The sequence below is a fragment of the Mauremys reevesii genome, linkage group 24 (assembly GCF_016161935.1).
Source record: "Mauremys reevesii isolate NIE-2019 linkage group 24, ASM1616193v1, whole genome shotgun sequence".
NCBI classification, from domain to species: domain Eukaryota; kingdom Metazoa; phylum Chordata; order Testudines; family Geoemydidae; genus Mauremys; species Mauremys reevesii.
Genome location: NC_052646.1, coordinates 2,385,971 through 2,399,196, shown reverse-complemented (window position 1 = coordinate 2,399,196; position 13,226 = coordinate 2,385,971). Strand labels below are relative to the sequence as shown.

At 43.7% G+C, this 13,226-nt stretch overlaps 1 protein-coding gene across 1 annotated transcript; it reads left to right on the top strand.

Moving 5' to 3' along the window:
* The first annotated feature begins 693 nt into the window (after nucleotides 1-693).
* Nucleotides 694-13,225, top strand: LOC120390484 (loricrin-like). Its single transcript, XM_039513194.1, has 4 exons — nucleotides 694-769; nucleotides 5,343-5,741; nucleotides 12,663-13,055; nucleotides 13,092-13,225. Exons 1-4 carry the CDS (start codon nucleotides 694-696, stop codon nucleotides 13,223-13,225), a joined length of 1,002 nt encoding a protein of 333 aa, XP_039369128.1.
* The last annotated feature ends 1 nt before the right edge of the window (nucleotide 13,226 follows it).

Below are 13,226 nucleotides of genomic sequence, written 5' to 3'. Positions count from 1 at the left end.
ACCAAACCCACAGAGAGACTAAGACGTCTAACTTCCCCTTTTAATCCCAGGCAGATCCTGAGAGTAGGCATTCCCTTTCCTATTTTACTTGTGGCTCCCAATCAGGTTGGTATTCTCAGTGTGCACCTACCAGTTTGGACCTCACAGAAAGGACAGCTGAGGGGAGCTATGTCAGCAATACTGGGGGCTGGCTGGTTGGTGTGGATATCTATGAGAATACCCAGATACGAAGCCTGCAAAAAGGGATCTACATAGCCCATGTTACCATATACCACCAGCAGTGAGTCTCCTATTCCATTGTCAACAGCGTGTTAAGTTTCCTCTGCTCCCTTCTGTGTGTTTCAGGTTTACAACCATCACAAAAGATGTCTGACCTGTGTTGCCGACCATGTTATCCTGACATATGCCCAGATCCATGTGTGGCTGCCTGCAATGAGCCTTGTATCACTTCGTGTGGAGATTCGACAGCAGTGGTCTATCCACCACCGGTTTCGGTGCTGTTCCCAGGACCAATTCTCTCTACTTGCCCTCAAAACACCATAGTGGGAAGCACCTTGCCAGCTCTACCCTATGGAGCCGGAGGCTCATTTGCGGGTGGTGTTTTGGGTGGCTCAACTGGTTATGGAGGTGGATACGGGGGTGGCTATGGGGGTCGTTTAGGAGGCTTATATGGCTATGGGGGCTTAAGCGGTTATGGAGGCTCATATGGTTATGGAGGTTTGTGTGGTTATGGTGGTGGATACGGGGGTGGCTATGGGGGCTTATGCAGGTATGGGAAGAGATATGGTAGGAGTTATTCTTCCTGCCTTGGAAGCTGTGGCCCATGTTAAATCCAGAAGAAAGATCCACGGAAGAAGAAACAACCAGGAAATGAAAGAGAAGACAGAGATTCACCACTCAGCTACAACACTACTCAAAATCAGTGATGGTTTTGGTTGCTCGTCGCCTCTATAAATCAGGCCTATCTATGCTTTCCTCTTCTTACATGTTACCTTAGCTTTATGGTCTATATTATTTTGCAGTTTAGTCTTATGCTCATATTGTGCTTTTGTCCTATTTGATGCGGAGGAGAAAAAAAATGGTTTAAGATGGGACCTGACTTTCAAACTCTACAGCTTCAAGAAAGAAAGTAGAATAGCTTGTGTGAAATGCATCACCTTGGAGCCGGTGACTGGTTGTAGCTCTTATTGTAACCCTGAAAATACATTCTCAGTGCTCTGCATTAATTCCCTCTGTAAAGTGTAAACTGCACTGCTCATTCCCATTAAAAATTATGCTGCATCATAGTATCGGCCTTCTGGTTTTCCTTTCCCCTCCATTCTTTCTCTCCAAAACACTCTGGCTGAAATTCTCCCCTGTACAGATGTACATTAATTGGTCAATAGCATTGGGCAGGTCCTCCGAACCGGAGGGAATTTCCCTCTTACACATTTCACTACTGGTGCTATTGAATGGCAGTTTTACTGAAGAGATATCGTTACAACACCGTCTAACTCAGACGTCCCCAGACTGTGGGGTACTGCCCACTGGGAGAGGGAATATTTGGGGGAGGAGGATGCACCGGAGCCCAGGCCAGCCCCCACAGGGGACAGGGAAGGAGCCACACTTAGCCCCACTCTGAGCTCTGGTTCTACCCCGCCCCCAGCCACAGCCTCAGTTCAGTGTCCAGCCTCCACCTCCGGCCACAGCTCCGCCCCCACTGCTGGCCCTAGCCCCAACCTTGGCCCCGGTTGCCACTCCATTCCCGGGCCCAGAACCACCCGAGCCTCAGCCCCCTTATCTGCATCCCCAAACTCCAGGAGCCGCATCCCCACTCCTGGACCTGGATCCAGGTCGGGGGCCAGGGACGGGGGTTGGGGTGCATGACCCTGACATTTTGGGGACCACTGGTCTAACTACATAACATAAGAACATAAGAACGGCCATACCAGGTCAGACCAAAGGTCCATCTAGTCCAATATCTTGTCTTCCGACAGTGGCCAATGCTGGGTGCCCCAGAGGGAGTGAACCTAACAGGCAATGATGAAGTGATCTCTTTCCATCCTCTGACAAAAAGAGGATAGGTTGGAAAGAAAGAAATGCCTTTCAACTTTAATATATTTACCTGTTCTAAATATTTTATACATGGTGCTCAAAATAATGACCCTCCTCTTATACTTTAATATATCTTTTACCTAACTGAGTAGAATTTTTAAGTGTGTGTGAGTGCTACTCTCCTTGGAACAAAAACCGGAAAGATTCTTTTTGTAGACTCAGACATTTCCTCCAGTTGACAGCTCATTAATAAGTTCTAAAACATGGCTTGTTTCACCTCTCACAAAATCTTCTTAGGCTCTGTTCCTGGAAAACCAATGCACATCCTTCACTTCATACATGGGATTTGTGTGTTTGAACTTCAGAGGCTTTTGACATGGTTCAAGGTTAGCAGCTGTGTAAGCTGCTGCAAGTTTGTGGCCCGATTTTGCATAAAAGAAAAGAAAATTCCTCTCCTCTTTTCTCTGGTTTTGGCATTTATAGTGACAGATAGAGGTTAGAATCCAGCTATGGTGCAGTCATTGACACCAGTGCAAAATGCGTTTCAAATACTACAAATCTTATATATTACATGCACTTTCAATTTGCTTTGTGCACATGTAAATGAATGGGTTGAGATGCAGAAGCCTGGGGAATTTTTCACATTACAGCTTCAGTGAAATTTCCAGTGGATAGGACTCCTATCCACCGGAAATAAGTTAAAATAATCTCTTGTCAGTGTTGTTTCATGTACATGAAAGACATTCACCATAGTTAAAAGGAAATAGTTGGGTGAGATCCGAAGTTGGTGTAAATATGTTGACTCACCTGAGTTAGCCATGTATGTTTCCACGTACACAGAGTAATGTTCTCAAATATCAAAGTAGCTTTAGCCTGAGATTTGTTATCTTCTCTAAGGATGAGAATGCCCAATTCTCATGTAAAATTAAGCAGAATTAGTGCTCTCAATATTCTGTGTGGCTTAGAAATTAGCTGCTTTATATTTTTAAATACAAAATCCACCAATGCCTGCAACTTACTAAGTAAAAAGAAACTTTTATGGGGGGAAAAACCCTTAACAATGCCAAGAATCACAAAGTTCTCTGCAAGAATCAGTCAAAAGTTAAACTATCGGGAGAGCAGGGGTTCTCAAACTGGGGGTCGGGACCCCTCAGGGGGTCGTGAGGTTATTACATGGGGGGTTGCAAGCTGTCAGCCTCCATCCCAAGCCCCACTTTGCTTCCAGCATTAATAATGGTCTTAAGTCTATAAAAAAGTAATACCTCCGATCTTCCAAGGAGTGCCAAGGGTAAACTCCACCTTGCTGCTAATTAGATACTAGTCTGGATACAAAGAACTAACATGGAATCCTGTGCATGACAGCAGATTGTACTAGTGATAAACCTCTGAGTCACCCTCATACTCTGAAGTTATTCAAAGCAGAATTAAAGAAACGGAGCTAGATTTAATCCCTTTTTGAAACCAAGAAAGTCACCGGGATGATACCATGATGATATCAGGCCCATAAAGATTCAAGATGAAAGGGAACCACCACTGGCATCATGCATGTGATCCTATGTGGGACTGGGAATTGACTAGTCATCATTAACCATGATCAAAGCCACTACAATAATTAGAGGAGTTGCCCATTTAAGAAAATAATTTGTTGGGTTAATGACAAGGTCCAAGTACATAGAGGGTTACTACAATCCTTCCCATTGGCTAATAAGGTGTATAAATGTGCCTGCAACTCCAGGATCTTCTATCCACGTCTTTCGACTTTTTCCCCTTCGTGAGCTTGGTAAGTCTAATTGGCTCCAATTGATTCAATTTTTGATTTAGTGAATGTTTTAACTTTGAACTAAATCTGCTCTAATATGGGGTGAGGTTAGAAATGTTGGACAGAGGGCATCTTTCTTTGCATAGGAGTCTTTCTGTAGCTAGTCAATTGCAGGTATTGGTGGATACTGTCTTTTAAAAATATCTGGTTGGGATTTTCAAATCTACATATGGGATTTGGTCCCCATTCCCAAAAATTATCATTTGAGATTGGACATGGAAATTCCTTTCAGAATTATGACAAATCTCAGCTTCACTCCACTTTGATAATAGACTGCACTACTCTGACTCTCTGTACAAATACACATTGCCAGATCTTCAGCTGACTTCATTGGAGTCACAGAGGTTTACCTGGGTGATGATATGACTCTACCATTTCCATAAAACTATGTAGATCAGATTTCCAATATAATTATTGAAAAGCAGTTCTATGGTTCTTTTTCAGATATAGAAAAAACTCAGAGTATATAGATATAGATATAAATATAGATATATGTCCCTTCATGGTAAAGCTAGCCTCTGCTTTAGGTGGGTTAGGACTAAAGACACCTTAAGGGCAGTTTACTCCCTAGTCGGCAATTTCAGGATTCTTATATCTTAAACTGAGGCTTGTGATGCTGCACATTACTGGAAATAATACACTTGATGAGATGAACCACTGATCTGACGCAATGTGGCAATATTTTACTTTTTTACTGGTACAACTCACAATTTTAGATCCAGATCTTTAGCTGGTGTAAGTCAAAGTAGCACATTTGAGTGAAAGGTAAGTACGATGATTTAGACCATCTGAGGGGTCTACATCCTGTGTTAAACTGGTTTAACAAAGATCACTTGAATAATTTACTGCATCTCCATAATTCTCTAAACTGGTTTGGAAATTGCAGCCATCCATGATGGAAATATTCTCTATTGTGGGTTAGGAATTAGTCTCTGTGATTTTCACTCATCCTTCAGGGGCTTGTGGGAACGGAAGGTCATGTGGCCATGGCACAAATAGGGCCTCAGAAAATCTGTGTCAGGACTTGTTCTCTGGCACAGATTTCCTGTGCGATCTTGGGCAAGTCCAATGGAACCAGAATCTCAAAAGGGCTCAGCACTAACTAATCCTAGCTGTATTGGAAACCTATCCTTGAATCTCCTCAGACCAAGCCGACAGAGAGACTAAGACGTCTAACTTCCCTTTTAGTCCCAGGCAGATCCTGAGAGTAGGCATTCCCTTTCCTATTTTCCATGTGGCTCCCAATCGGGTGGGTATTCTCAGTGTGCACCTACCAGTTCGGACCTCACAGAAAAGACAGCTGAGGGGAGCTATGTCAGCAATACTGGGGGCTGGCTGGTTGGTGTGGATATCTATGAGAATACTCAGATACGAAGCCTGCAAAAAGGGACCTACATAGCCCATTTTACCATATACCACCAGCAGGGAGTCTCCTATTCCATTGTCAACAGCGTGTTAAGTTTCTTCTTCTCCCTTCTGTGTGTTTCAGGTTTACAACCATCACAAAAGATGTCTGACCTGTGTTGCCGACCCAGCCCGTGTTATCCTGACATATGCCCAGATCCAACTCTCTCTACTTACCCTCAACACACCATAGTGGGAAGCACCTTGCCAGCTCTACCCTATGGAGCCTGGGGCTCATTTGTGGGTGATGTTTCGTGTGGCTCAACTGGTTATGGTGGTGGATACGGGGGTGGCTATGAGGGTCGTTTTGGAGGCTTATATGGCTTTGGGGGCTCTAGAGGTTATGGAGGCTCATATGGTTATGGGGGCTCATGTGGTTATGGTGGTAGATACGGGGGTGGTTATGGTGGTAGATACGGGGGTGGTTATGGTGGTGGATACGGGGGTGGCTATGGGGGCTTATGCGGGTATGGGAAGAGATATGGTAGGAGTTATTCTTCCCACCATGGAAGCTGTGGCCCATGTTAAACCCAGAAGAAAGATCCACGGAAGAAGAAACAACCAGGAAATGAAAGAGAAGGCAGAGATTCACCACTCAGCTACAACACTACTCAAAATCAGTGGTGGTTTTGGTTGCTCGTGGCCTCTATAAATCAGGCCTATCTATGCTTTCCTCTTCTTAGATTTTACCTTAGCTTTATGGTCTATATTATTTTGCAGTTTAGTCTTATGCTCATATTGTGCTTTTGTCCTATTTGATGCTGAGGAGAAAAAAAAGTGGTTTAAGACGGGACCTGACTTTCAAACTCTACAGCTTCAAGAAAGAATGTAGAATAGCTTGTGTGAAATGCATCACCTTGGAGCCGGTGACTGCTTGTTGCTCTTATTGTAACCCTGAAAATACATTATCAGTGCTCTGCATTAATTCCCTCTGTAAAGTGTAAACTGCACTGCTCATTCCCATTAAACATTATGCTGCATCATAGTAGCGGCCTTCTGGTTTTCCTTTCCCCTCCATTCTCTCTCTCCAAAACACTCTGGCTGAAATTCTCCCCTGTACAGATGTACATTAATTGGTCAATAGCATTGGGCAGGTCCTCTGAACCGGAGGGAATTTCCCTCTTACACATTTCACTACTGGTGCTATTGAATGGCAGTTTTCCTTCCTGCAGAGATATCGTTACAACACCGTCTAACTCAGACATCCCCAGACTGTGGGGTACTGCCCACTGGGGGAGGGAACATTTGGGAGAGGGGGTGCACCAGAGCCCAGGCCAGCCCCCACAGGGGACACGGAAGAAGCGCCACTTAGCCCCACTCTGAGCTCTGCTCCTACCCTACCCCCAGCCACAGCCTCAATTCCATGCCCAGCCTCCACCTCCGGCCACAGCTCTACCCCCGCTGCTGGCCCTAGCCCCAACCTTGGCCTCAGTTGCCACTCCATTCCCGGGCCCAGAACCATCCCAGCCTCAGCCCTCTTATCTGCATCCTCAAACTCCAGGAGCCGCATCCCCACTCCTGGGCCTGGATCCAGGTCGGGGGCCATGGACAGGGGTTGGAGTGCATGACCCCCTGACATTTTGGGGACCACTGGTCTAACTACATATCATAAGAACATAAGAATGGCCGTACCGGGTCAGATCAAAGGTCCATCTAGCCCAGTATCCTGTCTTCCGACAGTGGCCAATGCCAGATGCCCCAGAGGGAGTGAACCTAACAGGCAATGATCAAGTGATCTCTCTCCATCCTCTGACAAACAGAGGATAGGTTGTCAAGTATCAGAGGGGTAGCCGTATTAGTCTGGATCTGTAAAAGCAACAAAGAATCCTGTGGCACCTTATAGACTAACAGACGTTTTGCAGCATGAGCTTTCGTGGGTGAATACCCACTTCTTCGGATGCAAGTGGTGGAAATTTCCAGGGGCAGGTTTATATAAGGGATATATAAACCTGGGATATATAAAGGATAGGTTGGAAAGAAAGAAATGCCTTTCCCTGTTCTAAATATTGTATAGATGGGGCTCAAAATAATGACCCTCCTCTTATACTTTAATATATATTTTACCTAACTGAGTAGAATTTTTAAGTGTGTGTGAGTGCTACTCTCCTTAGAAAAAATCTGAAAGATTCTTTTAGTAGACTCAGACATTTCCTCCAGTTGACAGCTCATTAATAAGTTCTAAAACATGGCTTGTTTCACCTCTCACAAAATCTTCTAAGGCTCTTTTCCTGGAAGACCAATGCACATCCTTCGCTTCAAACATGGGATTTGTGTGTTTGAACTTCAGAGGCTATTGAAATGGTTCAAGGTTAGCAGCTGTGTAAGCTGCTGCAAGTTTGTGGCCCGATTTTGCATAAAAGAAAAGAAAATTACTCTCCTCTTTTATCTGGTTTTGGCATTTATAGTGACAGACAGAGGTTAGAATCCAGCTAGGGAGCAGTCATTGACACCAGTGCAAAATGTGTTTCAAATACTACAAATCTTATATATTACATGCACTTTCAATTTACTTTGTGCACATGTAAAAGAATGGGTTGAGATGCAGAAGACTGGGGAATTTTTCACATTTCAGCTTCAGTGAAATTTCCAGTGGATAGGACTCCTATCCACCGGAAATAAGTTAAAATAATCCCTTGTCAGTGTTGTTTCATGTACATGAAAGACATTCAGCACAGTTAAATGGAAATAGTTGGGTGAGATCCTAAGCTTGTGTAAATATGTTGACTCACATGAGTTAGCCATGTATGTTTCCACGTACACAGAGTAATGTTCTCAAATATCAAAGTAGCTTTAGCCTGAGATTTGTTATCTTCTCTAAGGATGAGAATGCCTAATTCTCATGTAAAATTAAGCAGAATTAGTGCTCTCAATATTTCGTGTGGCTTAGAAATTAGCTGCTTTATATTTTTAAATACAAAATCCACGAATGCCTGCAACTTACTAAGTAAAAAGAAACTTTTATGGGGGAAAAAAACCCTTAACAATGCCAAGAATCACAAAGTTCTCTGCAAGAATCAGTCAAAAGTTAAACTATCAGTAGAGCAGGGGTTCTCGACCCCTCAGGGGGTCACGAGGTTATTACATGGGGGGTTGCAAGATGTCGGCCTCCATCCCAAGCCCCACTTTGCTTCCAGTATTAATAATGGTGTTAAGTCTATAAAAAAGTGTTTTTAATTTATAAGGGGGGGGGCGCACTCAGAGGCTTGCTGTGTGAAAGGGGTCACCAGTACAAAAGTTTGAGAACCACTGCAGTACAGCAACATTGACATATTTATAGAACGACTGAATTAAATCAGATTTCCCCCGTTCACCTATGATGTCAAGAGAAGCGATTAGCAGAACCCTGAGTTGGGGGCATATTTGTATGCAGTTTTAGCCCACAATAAGGCTATGGGACACCCTGGGTGCAGGAAGTGCTTGTCAATTATAAAACAAAATATTTGCACAAATAATTCCGCCCATTACTGGAAACTGTTATGATCACTGTTTAGGATTATAATTCTCACTCATGCCATGCACAAGAGTCCAAGGTAGTTCTTCAAATCCAGTATGGTGTCTAATTCGGAATTTACTCTGAGATCGCACTAGTTAGGTGGGGAGACTTTATTCTGCACGATTTTATGCCCACCTGCTGCTATTTAGAAGGGGCCCTGATCCCAAGCCCAATACAATTCAAGGCCATATTTCCAATAAGTTGAGTTTCCTTCAAATAAGGCCCTGAAGGTTGCAATCGTCTCCTCCAGACAGGGAGAGCAAAAAGACTATGCCCCATTTAGATTCCTCGTAACATTGCAAGTACTGCTAAAGGGGATTGAAGTGGAGCGGAGGTCTCTAGGCTGGCTCTCTACTCTAGGGTTAATTTCATTCTATCATGCTTAGGAACTTAGCCATGAAGGGACTTACAGGCTTGGGAGTCTTGAATCAACCCCAATGACATTTCTGCACTGTACACACGCTGGAAATCTGGCTCTCCACTTCAAGTAATGCTTTGCTAGGCATTCCAGGTCTAACTGTTCTGCGCATTCTTTTTTTGTTTGCAGGAAAAGCATCCTCAATTCTTTAGGCACGCTTGCACATTTTTTAGCAGGCTCTTCTGACTCTACTTGAAAGCTCCAGTGTCCTTCAGTGTAAAACATTAAGACCCAAAAGCCAAGGATTTCAAAAGTGACTGGTGATTTCTGTTGCCCGCTTAAGACAGGGATCTGAATAGGAACTGAGCATTTTGGAAAACCGAAAATAACAAGGTGAGTGATGTTGGGCACCAATATCACCAGGGACTTTTGAAAATCTTGGCCTTGTGTTTAACCACAAGTGAGCTTGGGTAAACTGATAACCTCCCCCTCTTTCATCTCCCCATATGGGAAAAGGGTGGTGATCATAAATTCCTCATTCTGGGGAGATTCCAATCTACTTATCCACATGAGAATGTTGCCCAGTGCCTACTAACACAGTAGCTAAACCTTTCCTAGGTGAACTTCTCTGACAGAGGTGCTACTGGGTATTATTGCACAAAACATATAGGACCAGAAGCACTACTGAGCAATTTCTATGTGCCTAGATATCCAAAGAGATTTCTCTTGGAAGCTTGATAGAGTCTTTTGTTCTTCCTGCTTCCCTGATAATAGGAAACTATTCTAGGGATGTACATAGCAGTTAAAAAACCACTCTGAGGATGGTGGTGGTGATTTCTAAAAGAGAAGGAAATTGCATCCTAGTGCTAAGGTTGCTCCGATTCTTGATAAGTCTTATTTCTCCTGAAAGCTCATTCCTCAACCATGCCCCCTCCCATCAGGTCCCCATGACTAAGTAGACGTTATTTCCATCTCTCATGGTATTCTTCCCAGGCTTTGTGAGGAACATTGTCCCTGAAGAACAACATTGACTTATTAGGTTATGAATGCAGGTGCAGTTCCAAGATTTTAATCCTAAACCTTTAAACAACACTGCACTCCTTCCTTTCATCTACTGCCACTTTTTTATGCAACTCAGGGAAATAACTGCAGTAAGCAAAGCTTGTGTATTCAATTTTGTTCACCACTTGAGTCCTTGATTCTAAAGCATTGATCATGTCTCCAGACTGGAATGTCTAAGCACATTAGACCAAGTGTTATCTCTGGGCACAGCTAGAACACAAAAGAATAGGCACCATTTTGATACTGCTTCAACTCTACTTTGAAGGTTTACCAGGTACTGAAGTTGTTCATAGGTGATGTACTGGTTGTGAATCCAGGAGAGTATTGTGACCCATAGGCCTGGTTTGAAGGCTATTGAACTGATTGAAAAGACATCCATGGATTTCAAAAGCATGTTGGCACAAACACACAGTGAATAGCTATGGGTAGATATTCCAAGCATGCAAAGTAATACCTCCGATCCTCCAAGGAGTGCCAAGGGTAAACTCCACCTTGCCGCTAATTAAATACTAGTCTGGATGCAAAGAACTAACATGGAATCCTGTGCATGACAGCAGATTGTATTAGTGATACACCCCTGAGTCATGCTCATACTCTGAAGTTATTCAAAGCAGAATTAAAGAAACGGAGCTAGATTTAGTCCCTTTTTGACACCAAGAAAGTCACTGGGATGATACCATGACGATATCCGGCCCATAAAGATTCAAGATGAAAGGGAACCACCAGTAGCATCATGCATGTCATCCTATGTGGGACTGGGAATTGACTAGTCATCATTAACCATGATCAAAGCCACTACAATAATTAGAGGAGTTGCCCATTTAAGAAAATAATTTATTGGGTTAATGACAAGGTCCAAGTACATAGAGGGTGTCTACTATCCTTCCCATTGGCTAAGAAGGTGTATAAAAGTGCCTGCAACTCCAGGACCTTCTATCCACTTCTTTCGACTCTTTCCCCTTGGTGAGCTTGGTAAGTCTAATTGGCTCCAATTGATCCAATTGTTGATTTAGTGAATGTTTTAACTTTGAACTAAATCTGCTCTAATATGGAGTGAGGTTAGAAATGTTGGGACGGAGGGCATCCTTATTTGCATAGGAGTCTTTCTGTAACTAGTCAATTGCAGGTATTGGTGGACGCTGTCTTTATAAAATATCTGGTTGGGATTTTCAAATCTACATATGGGATTTGGACCCCATTCCCAAAAATTATCATTTGAGATTGGACATGGAAATTCCTTGCAGAATGATGTCCAATCTCAGCTTTAGTCCAACTTGATAATAGACTGCACTACTCTGACTCTCTATATAAATACACATTGCCAGATCTTCAGCTGACTTCATTGGAGTCACAGAGGTTTACCTGGGTGATGATATAACTCTACCGTTTCCATAAAACTATGGAGATCAGATTTCCAATATAATAATTGAAAAGCAGTTCTATGGTTCTTTTTCAGACATAGAAAAAACTCAGAGTATATATATATATATATATACGTCCCTTCATGGAAAAGCTAGCCTCTGCTTCAGGTGTGTTAGGATTAAAGGCACCTTAAGGGCAGTTTACTCCCTAGTGGGCAACTTCAGGATTCTTATACCTTAAACTGAGGCTTGTGATGCTGCACATTACTGGAGATAATATACTTGATGAGATGAACCACTGATCTGACGCAATGTGGCAATATTTTACTCTTTTACTGGTACAACTCACAATTTTAGATCCAGATCTTTAGCTGGAGTAAGTCAAAGTAGCACATTTGAGTGAAAGGTAAGTACAATGACTTAGACCATCTGAGGGGTCTACATCCTGTGTTAAATTTGTTTAACAAAGAACACTTGAATAATTTACTGCATCTCCATAATTCTCTAAACTGGTTTGCAAATTGCAGCCATCCATGATGGAAATATTCTCTATTGTGGGTTAGGAATTAGTCTCTGTGATTTTTACTCATCCTTCAGGGGCTGGTGGGAACGGAAGGTCATGTGACCCTGGCACAAATAGGGCCTCAGAAAATCTGTGTCGGGACTTGTTCTCTGGCACAGATTTCCTGTGCGATCTTTGGCAAGTCCAATGGAACCAGAATCTCAAAAGGGCTCAGCACTCACTAATCCTCACTTTATCGGAAACCTATCCTTCAATATCCTCAGACCAAACCCACAGAGAGACTAAGATGTGTAACTTCCCCTTTTAATCCCAGGCAGATCCTGAGAGTAGGCATTCCCTTTCCTATTTTACTTGTGGCTCCCAATCGGGTGGGTATTCTCAGTGTGCACCTACCAGTTCGGACCTCACAGAAAAGACAGCTGAGGGGAGCTATGTCAGCAATACTGGGGGCTGGCTGGTTGGTGTGGCTATCTATGAGAATACTCAGATACGAAGCCTGCAAAAAGGGACCTACATAGCCCATGTTACCATATACCACCAGCAGTGAGTCTCCTATTCCATTGTCAACAGCGTGTTAAGTTTCCTCTGCTCCCTTCTGTGTGTTTCAGGTTTACGACCATCACAAAAGATGTCTGACCTGTGTTGCCGACCCAGCCCGTGTTATCCTGACATATGCCCAGATCCATGTGTGGTTGCCCGCAATGAGCCTTGTATCACCTCATGTGGAGATTCGACAGCAGTGGTCTATCCACCACCGGTTTCGGTGCTATTCCCAGGACCAACTCTCTCTACTTCCCCTCAACACACCATAGTGGGAAGCACCTTGCCAGCTCTGCCCTATGGAGCTGGGGGCTCATTTGCGGGTGGTGTTTTGGGTGGCTCAACTGGTTATGGTGGTGGATACGGGGGTGGCTATGGGGGTCGTTTAGGAGGCTTATATGGCTATGGGGGCTTAAGCGGTTATGGAGGCTCATATGGTTATGGGGGCTTATGTAGTTATGGTGGTGGATACGGGGGTGGCTATGGGGGTCATTTAGGAGGCTTATATGGCTATGGAGGCTTATGTGGTTATGGTGGTGGATACGGGGGTGGCTATGGGGGCTTATGCGGGTATGGGAAGAGATATGGTAGGAGTTATTCTTCCCGCCTTGGAAGCTGTGGCCCATGTTAAT

Coding starts and splice junctions, on each gene's coding strand:
- LOC120390484 (XM_039513194.1), top strand. CDS start 694: ATGGAGGCTCATATGGTTATGGAGGTTTGTGTGGTTATGGTGGTGGAT. Junction 770..5,342: donor GGCTATGGGGGCTTATGCAG/GTATGGGAAGAG, acceptor TGTGTGTTTCAG/GTTTACAACCATCACAAAAG. Junction 13,056..13,091: donor TGGGGGCTTATGTAGTTATG/GTGGTGGATACG, acceptor GGGGTCATTTAG/GAGGCTTATATGGCTATGGA.